A 24,953-nucleotide genomic window follows, 5' to 3' on the forward strand; every position below is an offset into this window, starting at 1 on the left:
AGCAAGGCAGTCAGTACCAGGAGGGAGGGGAACACAGCAAGGCAGGCAGCATCAGGAGGGAGAGGGACACAGCAAGGCAGGCAGCATCAGGAGGGAGAGGGACACAGCAAGGCAGGCAGCATCAGGAGGGAGGGGGACACAGCAAGACAGGCAGTATCAGGAGGGAGGGGGACACAGCAAGGCAGGCAGCATCAGGAGGGAGAGGGACACAGCAAGACAGGCAGTATCAGGAGGGAGGGGGACACAGCAAGGCAGGCAGCATCAGGAGGGAGGGGAACACAGCAAGGCAGTCAGTACCAGGAGGGAGGGGAACACAGCAAGGCAGGCAGCATCAGGAGGGGAGGAACACAGCAAGGCAGGCAGCATCAGGAGGGAGAGGGACACAGCAAGACAGGCAGTATCAGGAGGGAGGGGGACACAGCAAGGCAGGCAGCGTCAGGAGGGGAGGAACACAGCAAGGCAGGCAGCATCAGGAGGGAGAGGGACACAGCAAGACAGGCAGTATCAGGAGGGAGAGGGACACAGCAAGGCAGGCAGCATCAGGAGGGAGGGGAACACAGCAAGGCAGGCAGCATCAGGAGGGAGAGGGACACAGCAAGGCAGGCAGCATCAGGAGGGAGAGGGACACAGCAAGACAGGCAGTATCAGGAGGGAGAGGGACACAGCAAGGCAGGCAGCATCAGGAGGGAGGGGAACACAGCAAGGCAGGCAGCATCAGGAGGGTGGGGGACACAGCAAGGCAGGCAGTATCAGGAGGGTGGGGGACACAGCAAGGCAGGCAGTATCAGGAGGGTGGGAGAACACAGCAAGGCAGGCAGTATCAGGAGGGTGGGGGAACACAGCAAGACAGGCAGTATCAGGAGGGAGAGGGACACAGCAAGGCAGGCAGTATCAGGAGGGTGGGGGACACAGCAAGGCAGGCAGTATCAGGAGGGTGGGAGAACACAGCAAGGCAGGCAGTATCAGGAGGGTGGGGGAACACAGCAAGACAGGCAGTATCAGGAGGGTGGGAGAACACAGCAAGGCAGGCAGTATCAGGAGGGTGGGGGAACACAGCAAGACAGGCAGTATCAGGAGGGAGAGGGACACAGCAAGGCAGGCAGTATCAGGAGGGTGGGGGACACAGCAAGACAGGCAGTATCAGGAGGGAGAGGGAACACAGCAAGGCAGGCAGCGTCAGGAGGGAGAGGGACACAGCAAGGCAGGCAGTATCAGGAGGGTGGGGGACACAGCAAGGCAGGCAGTATCAGGAGGGTGGGAGAACACAGCAAGGCAGGCAGTATCAGGAGGGTGGGGGAACACAGCAAGACAGGCAGTATCAGGAGGGTGGGAGAACACAGCAAGGCAGGCAGTATCAGGAGGGTGGGGGAACACAGCAAGACAGGCAGTATCAGGAGGGAGAGGGACACAGCAAGACAGGCAGTATCAGGAGGGAGAGGGACACAGCAAGACAGGCAGTATCAGGAGGGAGAGGGAACACAGCAAGGCAGGCAGCGTCAGGAGGGAGAGGGACACAGCAAGGCAGGCAGTATCAGGAGGGTGGGGGACACAGCAAGGCAGGCAGTATCAGGAGGGTGGGAGAACACAGCAAGGCAGGCAGTATCAGGAGGGTGGGGGAACACAGCAAGACAGGCAGTATCAGGAGGGTGGGAGAACACAGCAAGGCAGGCAGTATCAGGAGGGTGGGGGAACACAGCAAGACAGGCAGTATCAGGAGGGAGAGGGACACAGCAAGGCAGGCAGCATCAGGAGGGTGGGGGAACACAGCAAAGCAGGCAGTATCAGGAGGGAGAGGGACACAGCAAGGCAGGCAGCATCAGGAGGGAGAGGGACACAGCAAGGCAGGCAGTATCAGGAGGGAGGGGAACACAGCAAAGCAGGCAGTATCAGGAGGGAGAGGGACACAGCAAGGCAGGCAGCATCAGGAGGGAGAGGGAACATAGCAAGGCAGGCAGCATCAGGAGGGAGAGGGAACATAGCAAGGCAGGCAGTATCAGGAGGGAGAGGGAACATAGCAAGGCAGGCAGCATCAGGAGGGAGAGGGAACATAGCAAGGCAGGCAGCATCAGGAGGGGTAGGGAACACAGCAAGGCAGGCAGCATCAGGAGGGGTAGGGAACACAGCAAGGCAGGCAGCATCAGGAGGGGTAGGGAACACAGCAAGGCAGGCAGCATCAGGAGGCTGGGAGAACACAGCAAGGCAGGCAGCATCAGGAGGGTGGGAGAACACAGCAAGGCAGGCAGCATCAGGAGGTGAAGAGGCCAACGTTTTGGGGCCTGAAGAAAGGTTACACTTGAAAACTCGACTTCTCCACCTCCTGATGCTGCCTGCCTTGCTGTGTTCTTCCTGCCACCTGCCTGTCTGTAGACTGGGAAGGGAAGGCAGTCCGACTGGGGTGAGGAGAACGGAAACAGGGCTTTGGCAGAATCTGTGGAAGCAGAAACAAGAGTTCATGCTATGAGTCCTTTCTGACTCTTCTTCAGAACTGGAAGGTGTCGGAAAATGTTTCTTGTACGTATTTCTGAAGGATGCGGAGGAGGAGAGATGGGGCAGATGATGGACAGGCTCAGTGCAAAAGATAAAAGGGTTCATTAATGGTGGTGAATGGGAAAAGGAGATGTAGAATGGGTGTGAAAGGGAGAGAATCTCGACTGATAACAAAGTGATACAACATGGGCGCAAATTAAAAAAACTAAGGACAAACAATACAAGAACAAAACAAGCAATTGCTGGTAAAGCTCAGCAGGTCTGGCAACATCTGTGAAGAGAAATCAGAGTTTACTGATTTCAGCTGAGTGACCCTTCCTCAGAATGGACAAAGAATATAATTTTGTTCCAAAATTCAGGTCATCATTCTTCAATCAGGGTCAAGAGTTCAGGAAATGGGAGCTGGAAAGGTTGGAGGGGGTGGTGGGGGGTGGGCGGGTGGAAGGATTGGTGTGGTTCTGTCCTTATACTCATTAGCTGCTGTGGGCTCCATGTTTGCAGCCCTTCATCCTGTCCTCTCTGCCTCACTGCAGTGACTCTCCAATAACTGACTTCAGAAGAAGCAGCAACAGTTTTCATCTCAGTCAGTTACCAGCTGTCCCCCTCAGGAATGGAAGACGACCTGAGCACCAATTCCCTTGATAGCATCGAGGGGCCACCAACTGCCTGAGCAGTTTCCAGTTTCATTGAGTCTTCAGGAATTTTAGCAACCCCCTCCTTTATCTTGGTAACAGGTCAGTTCATGTCTTTGGGGATTGTCGTTGGAAATAATCAGTGGCTTCTGTTTTAGCTTGCTTTAAGTTTGGTGTTCATAAAATATTCCAACATTATCCACAGCACAGAGAGTATTACATAAGCCATGCACTTCCTTCCTGCCACGTGTTACCAAGGTCACTCAGAACATGTTTTCTTTGCTCCAAGCCACAACAAGGGAGAGGAGAAAGTGAGGACTGTGGATGCTGGAGATCAGAGCCAAAAAGGGTGGTGATGGAAAAGCACAGCGAGCACATCAGGAATTCCTGATGGAGGGCTTATGCCTAAAACGTCGACTCTCCTGCTCCTCGGATGCTGCCTGACTGGCTGTGCTTTTCCACTGCGACACTCTTTGACCCACATCAAGGAAGATCGGTGTTTGTGACTTCTCCAAGAATGCCCCCTGATTTAAAGACAGAATAATCTCAGGTACAGCCAGTTGATGATTGTCCATCATTGCTGGGATTTAGAGGGAGACAATGAAGTAGTGGCAATGGAATCGGGCTAGTTATCCTAAAAGAAAAGGTGATTCAGGTTCCACCATTGGGTCTTGATTAACAGCGGGGCCAAAGGGCATCTGGGACAGGTAGGGAAGTGAGTTGAGGTCAGAGTTAGATCACCCATGCTTTTATCAATTGGTGGAGAAGATTCAAGGGGCTAGCCTCAGCTTGCATGCAATGACAGCAGCTAGCGTGCAAAAGTAACTGGAAAGACTCATTAAAATTAACTGATATAACGTGGATTTTAAAACCAGACTCAGTAATGACCATGACAACCATCAGCGATTGTTGTACAATTCCATCTGGTTCACCAATGTTGCCTAGGGAAGGAAATCTGCTGCCCTTTCCTGACCTGGCCTCCATGTGACTCCAGACCCACAGCAACATGGCTGACTCTGATTTGGCCCAAAGTGCACTTGGTGCAAGGGTAACGAGGGATGGGCAACAAAGACTGGTCCTTCCAATGATACCCATTCCCAAGAAATAACTTTTGAAAGCCTGTGGATGGCATTCCAATTTCAATGTGAGTTTCCGTGAGGTGGCCATCATTTCATTCAGAAATCCAACAAATCTTGACCATTATTTTTGACTGTAGATTTATCAAAATTAATCTTCAGTTCGACACTCACTTCTGACCCTCCCCACCCACTCAGTGCTGCTACACAGACGCAAAAACAAAAATTTGATTCATCAAACTACAAAACGACACTCAGTAATGTTGTATGAGCTCTGTTAGTCTGCAAAAGGGAGTGATTAGTAAGAAACAAAATGAACAAATCCCAAAAAAAGGTGACAAAATCAAATGCAATGGAAAGGGGACAGCCTTGAGGAAGTCAGAGGCGGAAGCTTAAGGGAGAATGAAGCAAACTGAAGAAGAGGGAAACATTGCAACATGTTTGGGGCAGCACAGTGGCTCAGTGGTTAACACAGCACCCTCACAGCAGCAGGATCCCAGGTTTGAGTCCAGCCTCGGGTGACTGTCTGTGTGGAGTTTGCACATTCTCCCCGTGTCTGCATGGGTTTCCTCTAGGTGCTCCTGTTTCCTCCCACAATCCAAAGATGTGCAGGTCAGGTGAATTGGCCACGGTAAATTGCCCCTAGTGTTCGGTGCATTAGTCAGAGGGAAATGGGTCTGGATGGGTTACTCTTCGGAGGGTTGGTGTGGACTGGTTGGGCCGAAGGGCCTGTTTCCACATTGTAGAGAATCTAATCTAATGTTGTGAGGAATGAGAGGGTGCACCAATTGAAAAGTGAGGAGCAGTAGTAAACATGATTAAATTAAACTAAACGCTGCAGTTAGTTTGCTGTCGTTTACCTTAAGCCCGAATTTTGATAGAGCGTCTTCGACATTCTGCAAAGAGGAACAAAGTGAGTTTATGATCCTTCGACAGGCAACCTGACAAAGGGGTGGGAACTGCTGGAAGATGAACACCTTGGGAATGGTGATAACTCCGAAGGAAGAGGGCAGAGGAGGAGAGTGACAGATGGAGACCCCTTACCAACAGATTCTCCATACCTTCCCTAAATTTTTAAAATTCATCCATGGATCATGGATGCTGCTGGCCAGCCAGGGTTGATATTGCCCGTCCCTAGTTGCCCCTTGAGAAGGTGGGGGTGAGCTTCCTTCTTGAACGGCTGCAACCCACCTGCTGTGGGTTGACCCACAATGTCATGAGGGAGGGAACTCCAGGATTTTGACACAGCGACACTGATACATTTCCAAGTCAGGATGGTGGGTGGCATGGAGGGGAACTCGAAGGATTCCAAGTATCTAGTGTCCTTGTCCATCTAGATGGAAGTGGTCGTGGGATTGGAAAGTGCTGTCTGTGGATCTTTAGTGAATTTCTACAGGGCATCTTGTAGATAGTACACACTGCTGCTACTGAGCATCGATGGTGGAGGGAGTAGATGCTTGTGGATGTGGTGCTAATCAGGCAGGCTGCTCTGTCCTGGATGGTGTCAAGCTTTTTGAGTGTTGTTGGGGCTGCACCCATCCAGGCAAGTGGGGAGTATTCCATCACACTCCTGATTTGTGCCTGTAAATGATGAACAGGCTTTGAGGAGTCAGCAGGTGAGTTACTCACCGCAGCTTTCCTAGCCTCTGACCCACTCTTGTGTTTTTGTGGTGAGTCCAGGCGAATTTCAGTCGTAACCCAAAGTTGTTGAAAGTGGGGGATTCAGTGATGGCAACTCCATTAAATATCAAGAGGCAGTGATATCGTCTCTAATTGGGGCTGGTCATTGCCTGGCATGAATGTTACTTGCCACTTGTCAGCCCAAGACTGGATATTGTTCAGATCTTGCTGCATTTGAACATGGATTGCTTCAGTATCTGAAGAGTTGTGAATGTTGCTGGACGTTGTGCAATCATTGGTGAACATCCTCACTTCTGACCTTATAGTGGAGGGAAGGTCATTGATGAAGCAGCTGGAGATGGTTGGACCCAGGACAGTACCCTGAGAAACTCCTGCAGAGATGTCGTGGCCCTGAGATGGCTGACCTCCAACAACCACAACCATCTTCCTAGCAGAGGACAGTAGAGAGATTACCCCTTGATAACCACTATTCCAGTTTTGCCAGGGCTCCTTCATGCCACAGGGGTAGGAGAATCGACGTTTTGGACAAAAGCCCTTCTTTGCCTGAAACGTCGATTCTCCTGCTCCTTGGATGCTGCTTGACCTGCTGTGATTTTCCAGCACCACACTATTGACTCTAATCTCCAACATTTGCAGCCCTCACTTTCACCTCCTTGATGCCACACTTGATCAAATGAGGCCTTGTTGGTCAAGGGCTGTCACTCTCTCCTTACCTCAGGAATTCAGAGTAAAGTAATCCAGTCTGAGTTATTAGCCATAACTAATAAATCTTAACACAATTAAATTAGCTTAGAATGAAGACTGCACAACACATTAGCAACTCAGTTATTTATACTATCTCCATGGTTTGTACTGACAACAGGGATACAATCTTGTGGTGTTAGCTCCTTGTGGATGCAACCTACCATGGGATTGGGTTTTGGTTCTGTATAGACTGCACTCACAGACTGGTTCGCACTGTAGAGACTGCACTGTACAGACAGGTCTGCACTGTAGAGACTGCACTGATAGACTGGCCCACACTGCAGAGACTGCTCTGATGGACTGGCCCACACTGCAGAGACTGCTCTGATGGACTGGCCCACACTATAGAGGCTGCACTGATAGACTGGCCTGCACGATAGGGACTGCACTGATGGACTAGCCCGCACTGTAGAGACTGCACCGTACAGACTGGCCTGCACTATAGGGACTGCACTGGTCAACTGGCCCGCACAGTAGAGACTGCACCGTACAGATTGGCCTACACTCTAGAGACTGCACTGACTGGCTGGCCTGCACTGTAGAGACTGCACTGATGGACTGGCCTGCACTATAGAAGCTGCACTGAAAGGCTGGCCTGCACTGTAGAGACTGCACTGATGGACTGGTCTGCACTGTAGAGACTGCACTGATCGACTGGTCCGCATTGTAGAGACTGCACTGACAGGCTGGTCCGCACTGTAGAGACTGCACTAAAAGGCTGGCCTGCACTGTAGAGACTTCACCGTACAGACTGGCCTGCACTATAGAGACAGCACCGTACAGACTGGCCTGCACTATAGAGACAGCACCGTACAGACTGGCCTGCACTGTAGAGACTGCACTGATCGACTGGCCTGCACTGTAGAGACGACACTGATCGACTGGCCTGTACTGTAGAGACGACACTGATCGACTGGCCTGTACTGTAGAGACGACACTGATCGACTGGCCTGTACTGTAGAGACGACACTGATCGACTGGCCTGTACTGTAGAGACGACACTGATCGACTGGCCTGCACTGTAGAGACTGCACTAATGGACTGGCCCGCACTGTAGAGACTGCACTGATGGACTTGCCCGCACTGTAGAGACTGCACTGTACAGATTGGCCCGCACTGTAGAGACTGAACTGATCGACTGGCCCTCACTTTTGGGATGGCATTGTACAGACTGGCCTGCACTGTAGAGACTGCACGATAGACTGGCCTGCACTATAGAGAGTGCACCGTACAGACTGGCCTGCACTATAGAGACTGCTATGATCGACTGGCCTGCACTATAGAGACTGCACTGATGGACTGGCCTGCACTGTAGAGACTGCACTGATCAACTGGCCCGCACTGTAGAGAGTGCACCGTACAGACTGGCCGGCACTATAGAGACTGCACTGATGGACTGGCCCGCACTGTAGATACAGCACCGTACAGATTGGCCTGCACTATAGAGACTGCACTGATGGACTGGCCTGCACTGTAGAGACTGCACTGATCGACTGGCCCGCTCTGTAGAGACTGCACTGATCGACTGGCCTGCACTGTAGAGACTGCACTGATCGACTGGCCTGCACTGTAGAGACTGCACTGACAGACTGGCCCGCTCTGTAGAGACTGCACTGATCGACTGGCCTGCACTGTAGAGACTACACTGACAGACTGGCCCGCACTGTAGAGACTGCACTGAAAGGCTGGTCCGCACTGTAGAGACTGCACTGATGGACTGGCCTGCACTGTAGAGACTGCACTGATGGACTGGCCCGCACTATAGGGACTGCACTAAAAGGCTGGCCCACACTATCGAGACTGCATTGATATGCTGGCCCTCACAGTAGAGACTGCACTGACAGACTGGCCCGCACTGTAGAGACTGCACTGCACTGTAGAGACTGCACTGACAGGCTGGTCCGCACTGTAGAGACTGCACTGACAGGCTGGTCCGCACTGTAGAGACTGCACTAAAAGGCTGGCCTACACTGTAGAGACTGCACCGTACAGACTGGCCGGCACTATAGAGACTGCACTGATGGACTGGCCCGCACTGTAGAGACTGCACTGATCGACTGGCCCACTCTGTAGAGACTGCACTGTACAGACTGGCCCGCACTGTAGAGACTGCACCGTACAGACTGGCCTACACTCTAGAGACTGCCCTGATAGACTGGCCTGCACTGTAGAGACTGCACTGTACAGACTGGCCCGCACTGTAGAGACTGCACTGATCAACTGGCCTACACTATAGAGACTGCACCGTACAGACTGGCCGGCACTATAGCGACGACACTGATGGACTGGTCCGCACTGTAGAGACTGCACTGATGGACTTGCCCGCACTGTAGAGACTGCACTGTACAGACTGGCCCGCACTGTAGAGACTGCACTGATAGACTGGCCTGCACTGTAGAGACTGCACTGATGGACTGGCCCGCACTGTAGAGACTGCACTGATGGACTTGCCCGCACTGTAGAGACTGCACTGTACAGACTGGCCCGCACTGTAGAGACTGCACTGATAGACTGGCCTGCACTGTAGAGACTGCACTGATGGACTTGCCCGCACTGTAGAGACTGCACTGTACAGACTGGCCCGCACTATAGAGACTGCACTGTACAGACTGGCCCGCACTGTAGAGACTGCACTGATCAACTGGCCTGCACAGTAGAGACTGCACCGTACAGACTGGCCTACACTCTAGAGACTGCCCTGATAGACTGGCCTGCACTGTAGAGTCTGCACTGATAGGCTGGCCCGCACTGTAAAGACTGTACCGTACAGACTGGCCGGCACTATAGCGACGACACTGATGGACTGGTCCGCACTGTAGAGACTGCACTGATGGACTTGCCCGCACTGTAGAGACTGCACTGTACAGACTGGCCCGCACTGTAGAGACTGCACTGATAGACTGGCCTGCACTGTAGAGACTGCACTGATGGACTGGCCCGCACTGTAGAGACTGCACTGATGGACTTGCCCGCACTGTAGAGACTGCACTGTACAGACTGGCCCGCACTGTAGAGACTGCACTGATAGACTGGCCTGCACTGTAGAGACTGCACTGATGGACTTGCCCGCACTGTAGAGACTGCACTGTACAGACTGGCCCGCACTATAGAGACTGCACTGTACAGACTGGCCCGCACTGTAGAGACTGCACTGATCAACTGGCCTGCACAGTAGAGACTGCACCGTACAGACTGGCCTACACTCTAGAGACTGCCCTGATAGACTGGCCTGCACTGTAGAGTCTGCACTGATAGGCTGGCCCGCACTGTAAAGACTGTACCGTACAGACTGGCCTGCACTGTAGAGTCTGCACTGATAGGCTGGCCCGCACTGTAAAGACTGTACCGTACAGACTGGCCTGCACTATAGAGACTGCACTGATGGCCTGACCTGCACTGTAGAGACTTTACCGTACAGACTGGCTTGCACTATAGAGACTGCACTGATAGGCTGGTACGTACTACAGAGACTGCACTGACAGGCTGGCCCGCACTCTACAGACTGCATCGTACAGACTGGCCGGCACTATAGAGACTGTATTGATAGACTGGTCCGCACTGCAAAGACTGCACTGACAGGCTGGTCCGCACTGTAGAGACTGCACTGATAGATTGGCCCGCACTGTAGAGATTGCACTGAAAGGTCGTCCTGCACTGTAGAGACTGCACTGTACAGACTGGCCTGCACAGTCGAGACTGCACTGAAAGGCTGGCCCACATTGCAGAGACTGCACTGATGGGTTGGTCTGCACTGTAGAGACTGCACTAAAAGGCTGGCCCGCACTGTACAGACTGCACTGATGGACTGGCCCGCACAGTAGAGACTGCACCGTACAGACTGGCCTACACTGTAGAGACTGCACTGATAGACTGGCCTGCACTATAGAGACTGCATTGATAGACTGGTCTGCACTGCAAAGACTGCACTGATAGATTGGCCCGCACTGTAGAGACTGCACTGATCGACTGGTCCGCACTGCTGAGACTGCACTGATAGACTGGCCCGCACTGTAGAGACTGCATTGATAGACTGGTCTGCACTGTAGAGGCTGCACTGATCGACTGGTCCGCACTGTAGAGGCTGCACTGATCGACTGGTCCGCACTGCTGAGACTGCACTGATAGACTGGCCCGCACTGTAGAGACTGCACTGATCGACTGGTCCGCACTGTAGAGACTGCACTGATAGGCTGGTCCGCACTGCAGAGACTGCACTGATAGGCTGGTCCGCACTGTAGAGACTGCACTGATCGACTGGTCCGCACTGCTGAGACTGCACTGATCGACTGGTCCGCACTGTAGAGACTGCACTGATCGACTGGTCCGCACTGTAGAGACTGCACTGATCGACTGGTCCGCACTGTAGAGACTGCACTGATCGACTGGTCCGCACTGTAGAGACTGCACTGATAGGCTGGTCCGCACTGTAGAGACTGCACTGATAGGCTGGTCCGCACTGTAGAGACTGCACTGATAGGCTGGTCCGCACTGTAGAGACTGCACTGATGGAGTGGTCCGCACTATAGAGACTGCACTGATAGACTGGTCCGCACTGCAGAGACTGCACTGATAGTCTGGTCCGCACTGCAGAGACTGCATTGATGGAGTGGTCCATATTGTAGAGACTCCGTTGACAGAATAAACCTAATTCTGAATCAGCTGTATCTATGCTTCTGCCTGATCCATGAGTGATTACTGTCTCTCTCTTCGGAGTTCAGACAAACTCTTCCTTCTAACCTGACATTGAGAACTCTGATCTTTGGATTCCAGCTGTCTCCTACTGTCGCCCCATTCTCAATCCCAATGGCATGTGACTGCTGATGTCAGAGTTATATCATAACCCCATCAGCGCGTGTGTTCCCACTATCTGACACACAGTACCTGGGATCTTTCTTTGAGAACAAGGTCCATCTGCCATTGGATCTTGTCAAAGATTCCACAAAGTGGTACAGCTCGAAAACTGAAACACAATCTGAAGACCAGAAAGAGGCCATTCTGCCCATACCAATGTTACATGCCCCACAAGAGCATTCTCTCACTTCGGCTCATTGGCTTCTCCCATCTTGATGTCAACTCTCCCTCAAGCTAAGCTGCCAATTGCTGTCTATCCACCCCCCCCCATCCGCACCCTCCCACTCCTAACTCTGACACATAAGCCAAAGGATATGGTGTCACTGTGTTTGCCTTTGAGTTGGGGGTTTGCATGGATCTGGAGCACCTACTGCTATACTTAGTACAACCTATAACAATAACCAGTTATTTTATCCAAACTCTCAAGAATGGCACGATCAAAGAATAAGAAAAGTAGTATAACGATGATCTTGGGGTGTAGTGGACACACTGAGGTCTCACGGCCATGTCCCTGCCTCTGAGCCAAAAGTTCAAGGCTCAAAATCCCACTCCTGAACATGAAGTCCAAGGGATGTTTGTCCATAACAAGACCATAGTGTTCAGGGATATCTAGGTTAGGTGCATTAATCAGGGGTCAATATAGGATAATAGGGTATGGGTTTGGTTGGGTTACTCTTCGGAGGGTCGGTGTGGACTTGTTGGGCTGAATGGCTTGTTTCTACACTGTAGGGATTCTAATTCAAATTCTCAAACAGGTTGTGGGTCAACTTGCAAATCATTCCAGCGCGTGCTATTGGCCGAGTAGTAGGAGTGAGAGAGATTCCTGGACACATGTCTGAGAGGGAGAAAATATTGTAGCGTCGACCATGCCTAACTGAGGGGCTCCAACATCCAACATAAAAATACACGTTGCTCCAGCAATCTGATTCTTGGATGAACACGGAAGGCAGGGCCACCGCTGTGATCAGTCAGTGCCCTTCCTGTCTCTGCCTATACCACAGTAAACAAAGATTGAAACAACATTTGAAGCATTCTGTACTTACAGCAGCTGTCCCCGGCTCCCCTTCCAAACCACGTTCACCCTGTCATAAAAACAAACAAAAAAATGACTGGGAAATTCTTCACAAAGTTTCAATACGTTTCTTCAGATTAATAATGATCACACACAACTGCAATCTAGATTTTTTATTTCCCCGTGCCAGGATTACTGAGGTGTATTTGTTGTGGTAATATGGGAAGTTTGGTGGCCAAATTGTGCACAGCAGGACCCCACTAACAGCAATGGAAGCATGATCATGTGATCCACATTTTATGATCTTTTTTGATGGATAAATATTGACTGTGTTATCGATTTAGTGGTGATGGGATTTTTTACCTCCAACTATGGTAAACAGCTGAACACATGAAAAGGAGCAGGACCAGGCCATTTGGCCTCTCAAGCCTGTTCTGCTATCTAATAAGAACCTGCCAGGGTCCCAGGTTCGATTCCAGCCTTGGGTGACTGTCTGTGTGGAGTTTGCACATTCTCCCCGTGTCTCGTGGGTTTCCTCCGGGTGCTCCAGTTTCCTCCCATAGTCCAAAGATGTGCAGGTCAGGTGGGTGACCATGCTAAATTGCCCACAGTGTTAGGTGCATCATTCAGAGGGAAATGGGTCTGGGTGGGTTACTCTTCGGAGGGTCAGTGTGGACTTGTTGGGCCGAAGGGCCTGTTTCCACACTGCAGGGAATCTAATTCCCATTTAGAACTCTCCACCCCTCTGAATACCCTTCGATTTTCTGCCTCACAAAAACCTATCAACCTCTATCTTAAAAATATGACCCTACTTCCACCCCAGCACCCCACCACCCCCACCCCCCCACACAACGTCTAAAGCAGAGAGTTCCAAAGTCATACCACAGTCTGAGAGAAAATGTTCCTCTTATCTCTGGCCTGATAAACATTCGCCTCATCTCACCCGAAAACTGGCACTTATGCCAGTGCAGTGTTTCGACGAGGTGGTGGTAATGTTAATGGAGTAGTAATCCAGAACCCCAGCCCTCGCTTTGAGGATGAAGCTTCGTGTTTCACCCTGGCACATGGGGAAATTGGAATAAAAACCCAACCCAATGGCAGTCACTGACGAGTGTCATTTATTTTTTTAAAAAATCCCATCCGGTTTACAGAAGTCCTTTAGGGAAGGAAATCAGCTGTCCTAACCTGGTCTGACCTGTATGTGACTCCAGTCATTAATGTGGTTGATTCTTAACTGCCCTCTGTCTATTAGGGATGGGCAATAAATACTGGGCCTAGCCAGCGATACCCACTACCCATGTATACAACTTAAAAACCCCTCAGTTCTGCTGGGTTGGATTACACACACATTTCACGGAACTGGGACTTGGCTCAAAGCCAAGAGAGCTCCCATATCCATAAACATCTGTAAAAAGGTCATGGTCATGAAAGGGTTACGGGCCACAATGAAGCCCCCACTCAGTCCGATATCAATATTTTATAACCAGTCTGTTCGGACACATTATGACACACTTTGGGACTAGAACCCAGCCCTCCTAGCTCAGAGGTATGGACACCATCACAGCCCTCCCAGTCTGATATACAACGCAACCACTAGGTGGGGATAAGAGCTTTTGAAATCTGTTAGACCCTGGTATGGTTTCCTGACAGAGGCATCTTACCTACATCTTGTCAGTAATGTTCATTTATTCTTGCATGGGATGTGGGTATCACTGGCAATGTTGCCACTTGTTGCTTGTTCCTAAATGCCCTTGAACTGAGTGGCTTTCTGGGCCATTTCAGAGAGCAGTTAAGAGTCAACCACTTTGCCGTGGGTCTGGAGTCACGTGTAGGCCAGACCAGATAAGGATGGCAGTTTCCTTCCCTTCAGGTTATTAAGGGGTTTTACAACAATTGGCAATGGTTTTGTCATTAGTCTAGCGAATATTTAACGTGCCTGAGCAACTTGTGTGTTTTTAGTTATGTATTAAACCTCATCTTGTTACTGAAGATAAGAGCACCTTCTACTGAGATTGCTGAGGTCCGTTCTCTCCCACAGAACAGGCACACGAAGGACGATTGGTGGCAGTAATCTACCCAACCACAAGCCAACAGTGAATAGTTCCCAAGCATCACATCATATTATAACATACAGCACCCTTTAATGCTTCTGAAATTATGGTTACACTCCATCCAAAATAAGGTCCTGTCTTCCCACTTTACAAATGTAGATGGCCCAACTCATCCAGCATTGAATGCACACACATATGCGCCATTAGAGAGCTTTAGTTACTTACCTTCTGACCTTTGGTACCCATGTCTCCCTTCTCTCCCTGCAAATACAAGATACATATTTGAGTGAGGCAATCAAATGAACACAGGAACAGGAGGAGGCCATTCAGCCCTTCAAGCCTATTCTGCCATTCAACGAGATCGTGGCTGATCTGTGGTCTACCTCCATATACCTGCCTTTGGCTCATACTCCTTAATTCCTTTGCTTATCAAAAATCTATCGATCTCAGATTTAAAATTAGCAACTGATCGAGCATCGACTTCCATTGAGGAAGTGAGTGCTGAACCTCTGCCACCCTTTGTGCGTTGAAGTGCTTCCTAACATCTCTCCTGAACAGTATGGCTCTAATTCTCAGTCCATGCCCATATTTCTAGAATCCCCAACCAGTTTTTATTTATTTCAGACATGACTTACTTACAGTGTGGAAACACACCCTTCGGCCCAACAAGTCCACACTGACTCTCTGAAGAGTAACCCACCCAGACCCATTCCCCTACATTTACCCCTTCACCTAACACTACGGGGCAGTTTAGCATGGCCAATTCACCTAAGCTGCACATTTTTGGACTGTGGGAGGAAACCGGGAGAATGTGCAAACTCCACACAGACAGTTGCCTGAGACAGGAATTGAACCCGGGTCTCTGGCGCTGTGAGGCGACAGTGCTAACCACTGTGCCACCGTGCTGCCCAATAATGAAGCTTCCATGCCGTGTCATTGCCAACCCGCCCAATTCTTTCCTGTTAATATCCTAAAGACTTGGATCAGATCACCCCTTGATCTTCGAAATCTTAGAGAAAACTGGACTAATTTGTATAATCGCTCCTCATAACTTAACCCCTAAAGTCCAGGTTCAATCTTATAAACCTATACTGTACTCCTTCCAAGGCTAATCTACCCTTCTTAAGGTGTGCTGCCCTGATCTGCTCACAGTACTCTAAGTGGGGTCTAACCAAGGTCTTGGATGACTGCAGTCGAGAGTGTGGTGCTGGAAAAGCACAGCAAGATGGTCGACTTTCTGGGTAAAAGCCCTTTATCATTCCTGATGAAGGGCTTATGCCCAAAACATCGATTCTCCTACTCATTGGATGCTGCCTGACCTGCTGTGCTTTTCCAGCACCACACTCTAGAACATAGAACAATACAGCTCAGAACAGGCCCTTCAGCCCTTGATGTTGTGCTGACCCGTGAGCTAATCTAAGCACATCGCCCTACACTATCCCACCATCATTCATATGCTTATCCGAGGACTGTTTAAATGACCCTAATGTGGTTGAGTTGACTACATTGGCAGGCAGGGCATTCCATACCCTTACCACTCTCTGAGTAAAGAACCTGCCTCTGACATCTGTCTTAAATCGATCACCTCTCAATGTGCAGCTATGCCCCCTCATGCAAGCTGATGTCATCACCCTAGGAAAAAGACTTTCACTGTCGACCCTATCTAATCCTCTGATCATCTTGTATGTCTCTATCAAATCCCCCCTTAGCCTTCTTCTTTCCAAGGAGAACAGACCCAAGTCTCTCAGCCTTCCCTCATAAGACCTTCCCTCCAGACCAGGCAACATCCTGGTAAATCTCCTCTACACCTTTTCCAATGCTTCCACATCCTTCCTGTAAGGGGGCGACCAGAACTGTACACAATATTCCAAGTGTGGCCACACTAGGGTTTTATATAGTTGCAGCATGATATTGCAGCTCCAGAACTCAATCCCTCTACGAATGTAACCTTACACACTGTATGCCTTCTTAACAGCACTATCCACCTGGGTGGCAACTTCCAGGGATTTATGTACATAGGACTCCAAGATCCTCTGCACATCGTCTCGACTCTAATCTCCAGCATCTGCAGTCCTCACTTTTGCCTCTTGGATGACTGCAGCATACCTTCAGCATCCTTGTCCTCTGGTTCTCTCGATATAAACGCCAGCAGTCCGTTAGCCTTCTTGATTAATTTCTGAGCCTGTTCATGGCATTTTAAAGATATACACACCTTAACCCCCAAGTCTCTTTAAACATCCACCATATTTAACCTCATACCATCTAGAAAGTACCCTGAGCTATCCTTTTTTGGTCCAAAGTGGATAACCGTACACTTGCTTACATTCAAATCCATCCACTACAGCTTTGCCTGGTCGCCTATCCTCTTGTGATTTTATGCTCTCATCACCCTGTCGACAATGCTGCATAATTTTGTGTTGCCAGCAAATTTGGATATTTGATCTTTTACCCAAGTTGTTCATGAATAATTGATTCCCCAACACAGATCCCTGCGGGACACCACTGACAATTTGAGTACTTACGCATTATTCCAACTCTCTATTTCCTGCCAGTCAACCTAGTTCCTGTCCATGTCAGGGGCAGAAGGTGGCTATTTGGCCCTTCAGGTTTGCTCTTCAATTCGACGTGATCACTGCTCTTCCTCTATCTCAACATCATGTTCCCACTTCTCTCCATGCCCCCTGACAGCGTTGCTGTCTGAGACATTGCCAATCTCTTTCTTGAACACAAACTCAGTGACCGAGCCTCCACAGCCTTCTGTGGTCATGAATTCCACAGGCTGACCACCCTCTGAGTGAAGAAATGTTTCCTCACTTCAGTCCTACCTTGTATCCTGAGACCATGACCCTTTAGTCCTGGACCCCTCAAACCATGGGGAAATAATTCTCTCTCCATCTAGTCTGTCAAGCCATAGATACCTCAATCAGATCCCCTCTCATTCTGTTAAACTCTTGTGAATACAGGCCCAGTCAAACCAATCACCCCTCTGAGGACAGTCCTGTCACCCCTGGTATTACCCGAGTGAATCTCCACTGCATTTCTTCATTGGCAAGTATACCCTCTCTCCGGTAGGTGGCCCAGTGGTTAGCATTGCTGCTTCACAGCGCCAGGAACCCGGGTTCAATTCCACCATTGGGTGACTGTATGGAATTTGCATATTCTTCCCGTGTCTGCGTGGATTTCCTCCGGGTGCTCCGGTTTCCTCCCACAGTCCAAAGATGTGCAGGTTAGGTGAATTGGCCATGCTAAATTGCCCATAGTGTTCAGGGATGTGTAGATTAGGTGCATTGGTCAGGAGTAAATATAGGGTAGGGGAATGTGTCTGGGTGGGTTACATTTTGGAGGGTCAGTGTGGACCTATTGGGCCGAAGGGCCTCTTTCTACATTGTCGGGATTCTACATAAAATAAAACTGTTCCCAAACAAATACACCAGTTATAGTCTCACCAAGGCACTATGTAACTGCAATGAAGGGCTTATGCCTGATACATTGATTCCCCTGCTCCTCGGATGCTGCCTGACCTGCTGTGCTTTTCCAGCATCACACTCTCGACTCTGATCTCCAGCATCTGCTGTCCTCACTTTCTCCTATGGTAAGACATCCCAACTTCTGGTTTCAAATCCTCCTGCAATGAAGGCCAATGTACCATTTGTCTTCCTGATTCCTTGCTGCTCTTGCCTGTTTGCTTTCATTGACTGGTGTACAAGGACACCCAGATCCCTTTGTGCATCTACTTTCCCAGTATGTCACCATTTAAACAATGCTCTTGATTTCTCGCACTGAAGTGTATAACTTCACCTTTACTCAAGCTGTAGGGCATCTACCATACACTCAACTGAACCCTCCCAGCATCCTCCTCACCACTCACTCTCCCACTTAGTTACATCCAGGCTGCTCATTGGTAGGACGAGAATGTAAATAATTTACCCGTTGCCCTGAGGCTCCTGGGATACCTGGTACTCCCTGTGGAAAACAAACAAAACGATACATTTAAAAACAACATTACTGAAGTCTCAATCACGTTCTGAAATTCCCACTCAAGATTATGAGGAGCTGAGACACTCCAACTTCACAAATGAAGGAAGGCAAGTGAAGGTTTTGCGAACTCATCCTTTTCCTCATTAATGCGTTCCTTGAACGGATATCAAACCTGATGCAAAGGTCTCAGACAAAGTGGCACTCTCTCACCTCTGCCTACATAACAGATCATGCACTCACTCAGATCGTGGTCTGAGGATCAAACCCCACAGGCTCCTGTCAGTGTTCTGACATCACAACCTGCTGCTGATTATGATGTTTTCAAAAACATCAAAACACTTCCTTAGAAGATTCAAATCTCCCCATTTATCTAACACAAGTAAACCCTCTCAGATTGATTTGACAGCAATTGAAAACATTTCTATAGCATATTTCACGACTGCAAATGTCCCAGGATGTCCTACATCCAATAAAGTACTTTTTTGGGAAGTGCAGCTGTTGTTGTAATGTAGGAAACACTGCAGCCAATTCGCACACATCAAGTTCCCACTAACACAATTGTCATAGCATCCAGGGAACCTGATTTTGCGATGCTGATTAAAGGATAAATATTGGTCAGGACACCAGGGATAACTTCATCCCTCTTCCTCAAAATTGTCTCATGGGATCATTTTGCACCCAAACGTGAGGACAATTGGGGCCTTGGTTGAACATCTAATTTAAAAAAAAAATAGCATTTCCATGAGTCATAGAGGACTGAAAACATCAACTTTGTTCCTCTCTCTGCAAATTCCACCCAATCTTCTGAGTTTCTCCAGCATTTATCTCTAATAGATCATGGCAAACCAACACTGATTTTTGAGCTTAAGTGGAATCTAAATCCACTAGCCTTTGTCTCAGGGATAAGTGTGCTACTAACTGAGCCACTGCAGACATGGACTAACACCTCAATTTGGGATCTGGCAGGGACTCTAATCTGCATGGAATTCACCATGAAGATCACACGAAACATCGTGAACTTAATTCACTTTAGTGCTGCAGCTTCTATAGTGAATACAGGTTTTCAAGTTAACCGTAATTATTTCCATTACATTTCTTTTTCATTCATTTACAGATGACAGTGTCACTGGCTAGGCCAACATTTACAGCCCCTCCCTAATTGCCCAGAGGGCACCTCATAGTTAACCACATTGTTGTGGGTCTGGAATCACATGCGGACCAGAATACATAAGGATGGCAAATTTCCATCCACAAGGACGTTAATGACCCATAGAACATAGAACATAAAACACAGAAAAATACAGCGCAGTACAGGCCCTTCGGCCCTCGATGTTGCGCCGACCGAAGCCGACCTAACCTACACTGGCCCAATAACCTCCATATGCTTATCCAATGCCCGCTTGAATGACCATAAAGAGGGAGAGTCCACCACTGATACAGGCAGGGCATTCCATGAACTCACAACCCGCTGAGTAAAGCATCTACACCTAACATCTGTCCTATACCTACCACCCCTTAATTTAAAGCTGTGTCCCCTAGTAACAGCTGACTCCATATGCGGAAAAAGGTTCTCACTGTCAACCCTATCTAAACCCCTAATCATCTTGTACACCTCTATCAAATCTCCCCTAAACCTTCTTTTCTCCAATGAAAACAGCCCCAAGTGCCTCAGCCTTTCCTCATACGATCTTCCTACCATGCCAGGCAACATCCTGGTAAACCCCTTCTGCACCCGTTCCAGTGCCTCCACATCCTTCCTATAGTATGGCAACCAGAACTGTACACAATACTCCAGATGAGGCCGCACCAGAGTCTTATACAACTGCAACATGACCTCAGGACTCCGGAACTCAATTCCTCTACCAATAAAAGCCAGTACGCCATATACCTTCTTCACCGCACTATTTACCTGGGTGGCAACTTTCAGAGATCTGTGTACATGGACACCAAGATCCCTCTGCTCATCCACACTACCAAGTAGCCTACCATTAGCCCAGTAATCCATCTTCTTGTTACTCCTACCAAAGTGAATAACTTCACACTTAGCTACATTGAACTCCATTTGCCACCTTTCTGCCCATCTCTGCAACTTATCTATATTCCGCTGTAACTTGCCACATCCTTCTTCGCTGTCCACCACTCTTTTCGTGTCATCCACAAACTTGCTCACCCAGCCTTCAAGCCCCTCCTCCAGATCATTTATAAAAATGACAAACAGCAATGGTCCCAAAACAGATCCTTGTGGAACACCGCTAGTAACTGCACTCCAAGATGAACCTTTACCATCAACTACTACCCTCTGTCTCCTTCCAGCCAGCCAATTCCTAATCCAAACCTCTAATGCACCCTCAATGCCATACCTCCGTAATTTTTGCAGTAGCCTACCATGGGGTACCTTATCGAACGCCTTGCTAAAATCCACCACATCTACTGCTTTACCCTCGTCCACTTCCTTAGTCACCTTCTCAAAGAACTCAATAAGGTTTGTGAGGCACGACCTGCCCTTCACAAAACCATACTGACTATCTTTGATCATGTTATTCCTATCCAAATGTTCATAAATCCTATCCCTTACAATTCTCTCTATGACTTTGCCGACAACAGAAGTGAGACTCACTGGCCTATAGTTACTAGGGCTGTCCCTACTCCCCTTCTTGAACAAGGGGACCACATTCGCTATCCTCAACCCAGATGGGTTTTGCCCACAAAGAGTTGACAACAAGTTCACAGTTATCATTCAACTCTTAGCTTTCAGACTCTGCCTCACTGGGATTTGAACCTAGGCCCCTGGATTTAATAGTCTTGTTCCTTCTCCTGTTCCCTAGCTACTATTCCCTGTGCATCATGCACCACATCTCAAAGCAACACAAAGTCATGTGGAAGCACCATCACAGCAGATTTTCCCACTTCATGATGAACAAGTACAAATACAATTTCGCAGATGGGTGCAGGGTAATCGTGGTACGGGGTGACGAGATGTTAGTTCCTTTGGTCCTCTGCATGGAGGTTCCCTTGCAGAGTGTGACCTGCATTGAGCTGGTGTCAGCTGTCAGGAAACCAATAGTTTGCTCATTATTTTGATCTGGAATAGGATCTGCAGAGAATTGCATGGGTCTGGAAACACACTAAACGTTCACTTCACCATCGTCTTGTTGAATATATATTACACGCTAGGGACAGGCAATGAAATGCTGACCAGTCAGCGATGCCTACATCTCTCAAATTAATAAAATAAATAAAAATTCCTCAACCTATGAGCTGCAGAAAACACTACCTCAAATCCTGGATGTGGTTTCAACTATTAGAAACATTACACTGATTTGTTCTTGAATGATTTGGAGACACCGGAATTGGACTAGGGTGTACAAAGTTAAAAATCACGCAACATCAGGTTATAGTCCAACAGGTTTACTTGGAAGCACTAGCTTTTGGAGTGCTGCTCCTTCATCAGATGGCTGTGCAGCGCTCCAAAACCTAGTGCTTCAAAATAAACCTGTTGGATTATAACCTGGTGTGTTGTGTTTTTTAACTTTGTTCTTGCATGTTAGTGGAGCTGGATCAGTGACAGTATATCATGGCTTTGTACTGATTATGAGTATTGTAAGGCATGCTCTGACTTGGCTGTTCATGAAGCCTTACAGAACACTGCAGCGTTGTAAAGCTATGCCAGACAGTGAAAGATAATGTGTTGTTCCAGGTCAAAGCAGTTCTGCTCAACACTGGATCAAAATATAACACAGCATAATGTCCCACAGTAGAGTCCTTACTGCAAAGCATCTTTTTCTAGAATGTTCTGAGTTATGTGAGTTTTGTGTAATGCAATATGGACAATATGCAACATAGAACTCCCCCTATTCCACTCAAGAAGATGCTTAACCATGTTTACTTATTTGATTTAAATGGAGGTCACATTTTTGCCTCAAATTTCTGCATCTAATTGGAGGCGGTGTCTACCGCCCCTTCTTGAATTGACATTTGATTGTGCTTTAAAGTAACCATTATCTTGCCATCTTACCGGAGTTCCTGAAGGCCCTTGCGGTCCTGCTATTGGGGAGGATGAGTCAAGCCCTTTGAAAAATAAGACCTGCAAATTTACGACAAATAAGTGAAGTGAGGGGGTTTGCATGTGTCTGAAACACAAATAAGTGCATGTTCACCATTCAGCTTTCTCTTCCTCTTTGTGACAGCACTTTGCCTTTAAGAGAGATGTGTTGTGTGCTGTTTCTCTTACAGAGAGATGTTACCTCAGTGCTGTCTTCTTTAGATAGATAGTTGGAATCACAAGTAGGCAGGCTCAGGACACACACAGACCCAGGAAGGTGTTTAGTTTTGTTTTCACTTAGTGACAAGGTTTCTGCTAACTGTTGGAGCTAAGTTCCCAGCAGCTAGAGTGAAATCTCAGACAGTGAGGCTTCCTCTTCAAAATCAAACAGGGGCAGATTGTTTCATTTCCAGAGATAGACAGCGCACGTGAATTGTAATTGTTTTGCCGAATTACATTTTTACCAGAGTATGTTTGCTGCCTTTATTGGAACAGAGGATGATTAGTGGTTAAATAATACATCATTTCAACAGAATTAAAGTTATGCCAATTCCTTTTTATGTATTTTAACTGTGTTGTAAGATGAAAGTGTGTTTTGATTAAAACCACGTGGTGGACCAATTACACTTACCTTTAAATAAGTATAAAAGTGAGCATCTAGGCTGTGTCCTTACAATACGTTAAAGGTGAGAAGGGTCTGGACTGGTCCATAACTCTAACCCTATCAGGGTACAGGTGCAATAGGAAGTATAGAAAGGTGGGTGGGGGGGCAAGAGATAAGGGTGAGTGGTGTTTTTCATAAGGGATAAGGGACTGAGGGAGGATATTCCTGGGAGTGTGTCCAATGTAGTTATCTGGATGGAACTGAGAAATGAGAAAGGAATGAGGACTTTATTGGGATTGTACTTTAGGCCACCCAGTACTCAGCTGGAAATTGAGAAGCAAATTTGTGAAAAGATCTCAGGTGTCTGTAAGAATATGTTAGGGTTAGTGTTATGGTTTTAATGGTAGTGGCTTTTAACTTTCCAAATATAGACTGGGACCGCCAAAGTGTTAAGGGCTTGGATGGACAGGAATTTCTGGAGTGTGTACAAGAAAATCTTCTTATTCAGTATGTTACTGAACCTACTAGGGAAGGAGCAAAACTTGATATTCTCTTGGGAAATAAGGCAGGGCAAGTGACTGAAGTGTCAGTGGGACAGGAAATGATCACAATTCTATTAGTTTTAAAATTGTGATGGAAAAACATAGACCTGATCTAAAAGTTAGAGTTCTAAATTGGAGGAAGGCCAATTTTGATGGTATTAGGCAAGAACTTTCAAAAGCTGATTGGGAGAGGATATTTGCAGGTAAAGGAATGGTTGAAAAGTGGGCGGCTTTCCAAAATGAGATAATGAGAGTCTTGAGGAAGTATGTTCCTGTTAGTGTGAAGGGCAAGGCCAGTAGGTGTAGGGAATGCTGGATGATGAAAGAAATTGAGGCATTGGTCAAGAAAAAGGAGGCATATCGCAGGTGTGGACAGCTGGGATCGAGTGAAACCCTTGAGGAGTATGAGGGCAGTGGGAATATACTCAAGAGGGAAATCAGGAGGGCAAAGGGGACATGAGGCAGCTTTGGAAAACAGGGATTCCACAAACACATCTGGATGGATATATGAATAGGAAGGGTTTAGAAGAATTTGGCCAAATACGAGCAAATGGGACTAGACGAGTTTAAGATATCTGGTCGGCATGGATGAGTTGGACCAAAAGGTTTGTTTCTGTGTTGTATCCTTGTGGAGTATCACATACCTGCCCAGGAGGTCCTGGAAGTCCGATCACACCTGGAAGCCCAGGTGGGCCAATGAGTCCTGGCAGCCCAGGGTCTCCACGCACACCTTTAGCACCATCTTGACCCTAGTTGGATTATCACATAAACAACGAGGAGAAAGTGAGGACTGCAGATGCTGGACATTAATAAACAGTGAGTCAGGATCAGGAAATTATGGCCAGCTCAGGTAAACACAAAAACCCAGTTGATGGAAAATAATGTGGGGAAAATGTGAGGTGATGCACATTGGCAGGAAGAAAGGAAGGGTAGACAGGCAGGAGGTTGGAAGAACACAGCAAGCAGGCCACATCAGGTGGTGGAGAAGTCAATGTTTCGGGTGTAACCCTTCTTCAAGAAGAATAGAAAAGGTGAATATTATTTAAATGGGGAAAGACTGCAGAAAGCTGTAGAACAGAGGGATTTGAGGGTCCTACTGTTGTGAGACAGAGTATGAATAATAAAAAGCTCATATTTCATGAAATAAAATAAAATCATTGTGCACTCAGTTTGACTTAATGAACAAATTGCATTATTATTTGCATTGTACTGAAACAATGTAATAGGAAAAGGAAATTTAATGTTGTCCTTCATTTAAAAGGGAATGGAGCATAAAAAAGGCAAGTCTTGCTA

At 48.2% G+C, this 24,953-nt stretch overlaps 1 protein-coding gene across 3 annotated transcripts in view; it reads right to left on the minus strand.

Moving 5' to 3' along the window:
- col7a1 (collagen, type VII, alpha 1) overlaps positions 1–24,953 on the minus strand; it is a 436,569-nt gene that overhangs the window by 117,480 nt on the left and 294,136 nt on the right. For all 3 annotated transcript variants that reach the window (XM_072581827.1, XM_072581825.1, XM_072581826.1), the window contains exons 71-76: positions 24,305–24,409; positions 22,488–22,556; positions 18,422–18,457; positions 14,720–14,755; positions 12,475–12,513; positions 5,056–5,091 (exon numbers count right to left, since the gene is read on the minus strand). In XM_072581827.1, coding sequence (XP_072437928.1) covers positions 5,056–5,091; positions 12,475–12,513; positions 14,720–14,755; positions 18,422–18,457; positions 22,488–22,556; positions 24,305–24,409 — 321 coding nt within the window. The remainder of the gene's footprint in view (positions 1–5,055; positions 5,092–12,474; positions 12,514–14,719; positions 14,756–18,421; positions 18,458–22,487; positions 22,557–24,304; positions 24,410–24,953) is intronic.

This window comes from Chiloscyllium punctatum, chromosome 12 (genome assembly GCF_047496795.1).
Source record: "Chiloscyllium punctatum isolate Juve2018m chromosome 12, sChiPun1.3, whole genome shotgun sequence".
NCBI classification, from domain to species: domain Eukaryota; kingdom Metazoa; phylum Chordata; class Chondrichthyes; order Orectolobiformes; family Hemiscylliidae; genus Chiloscyllium; species Chiloscyllium punctatum.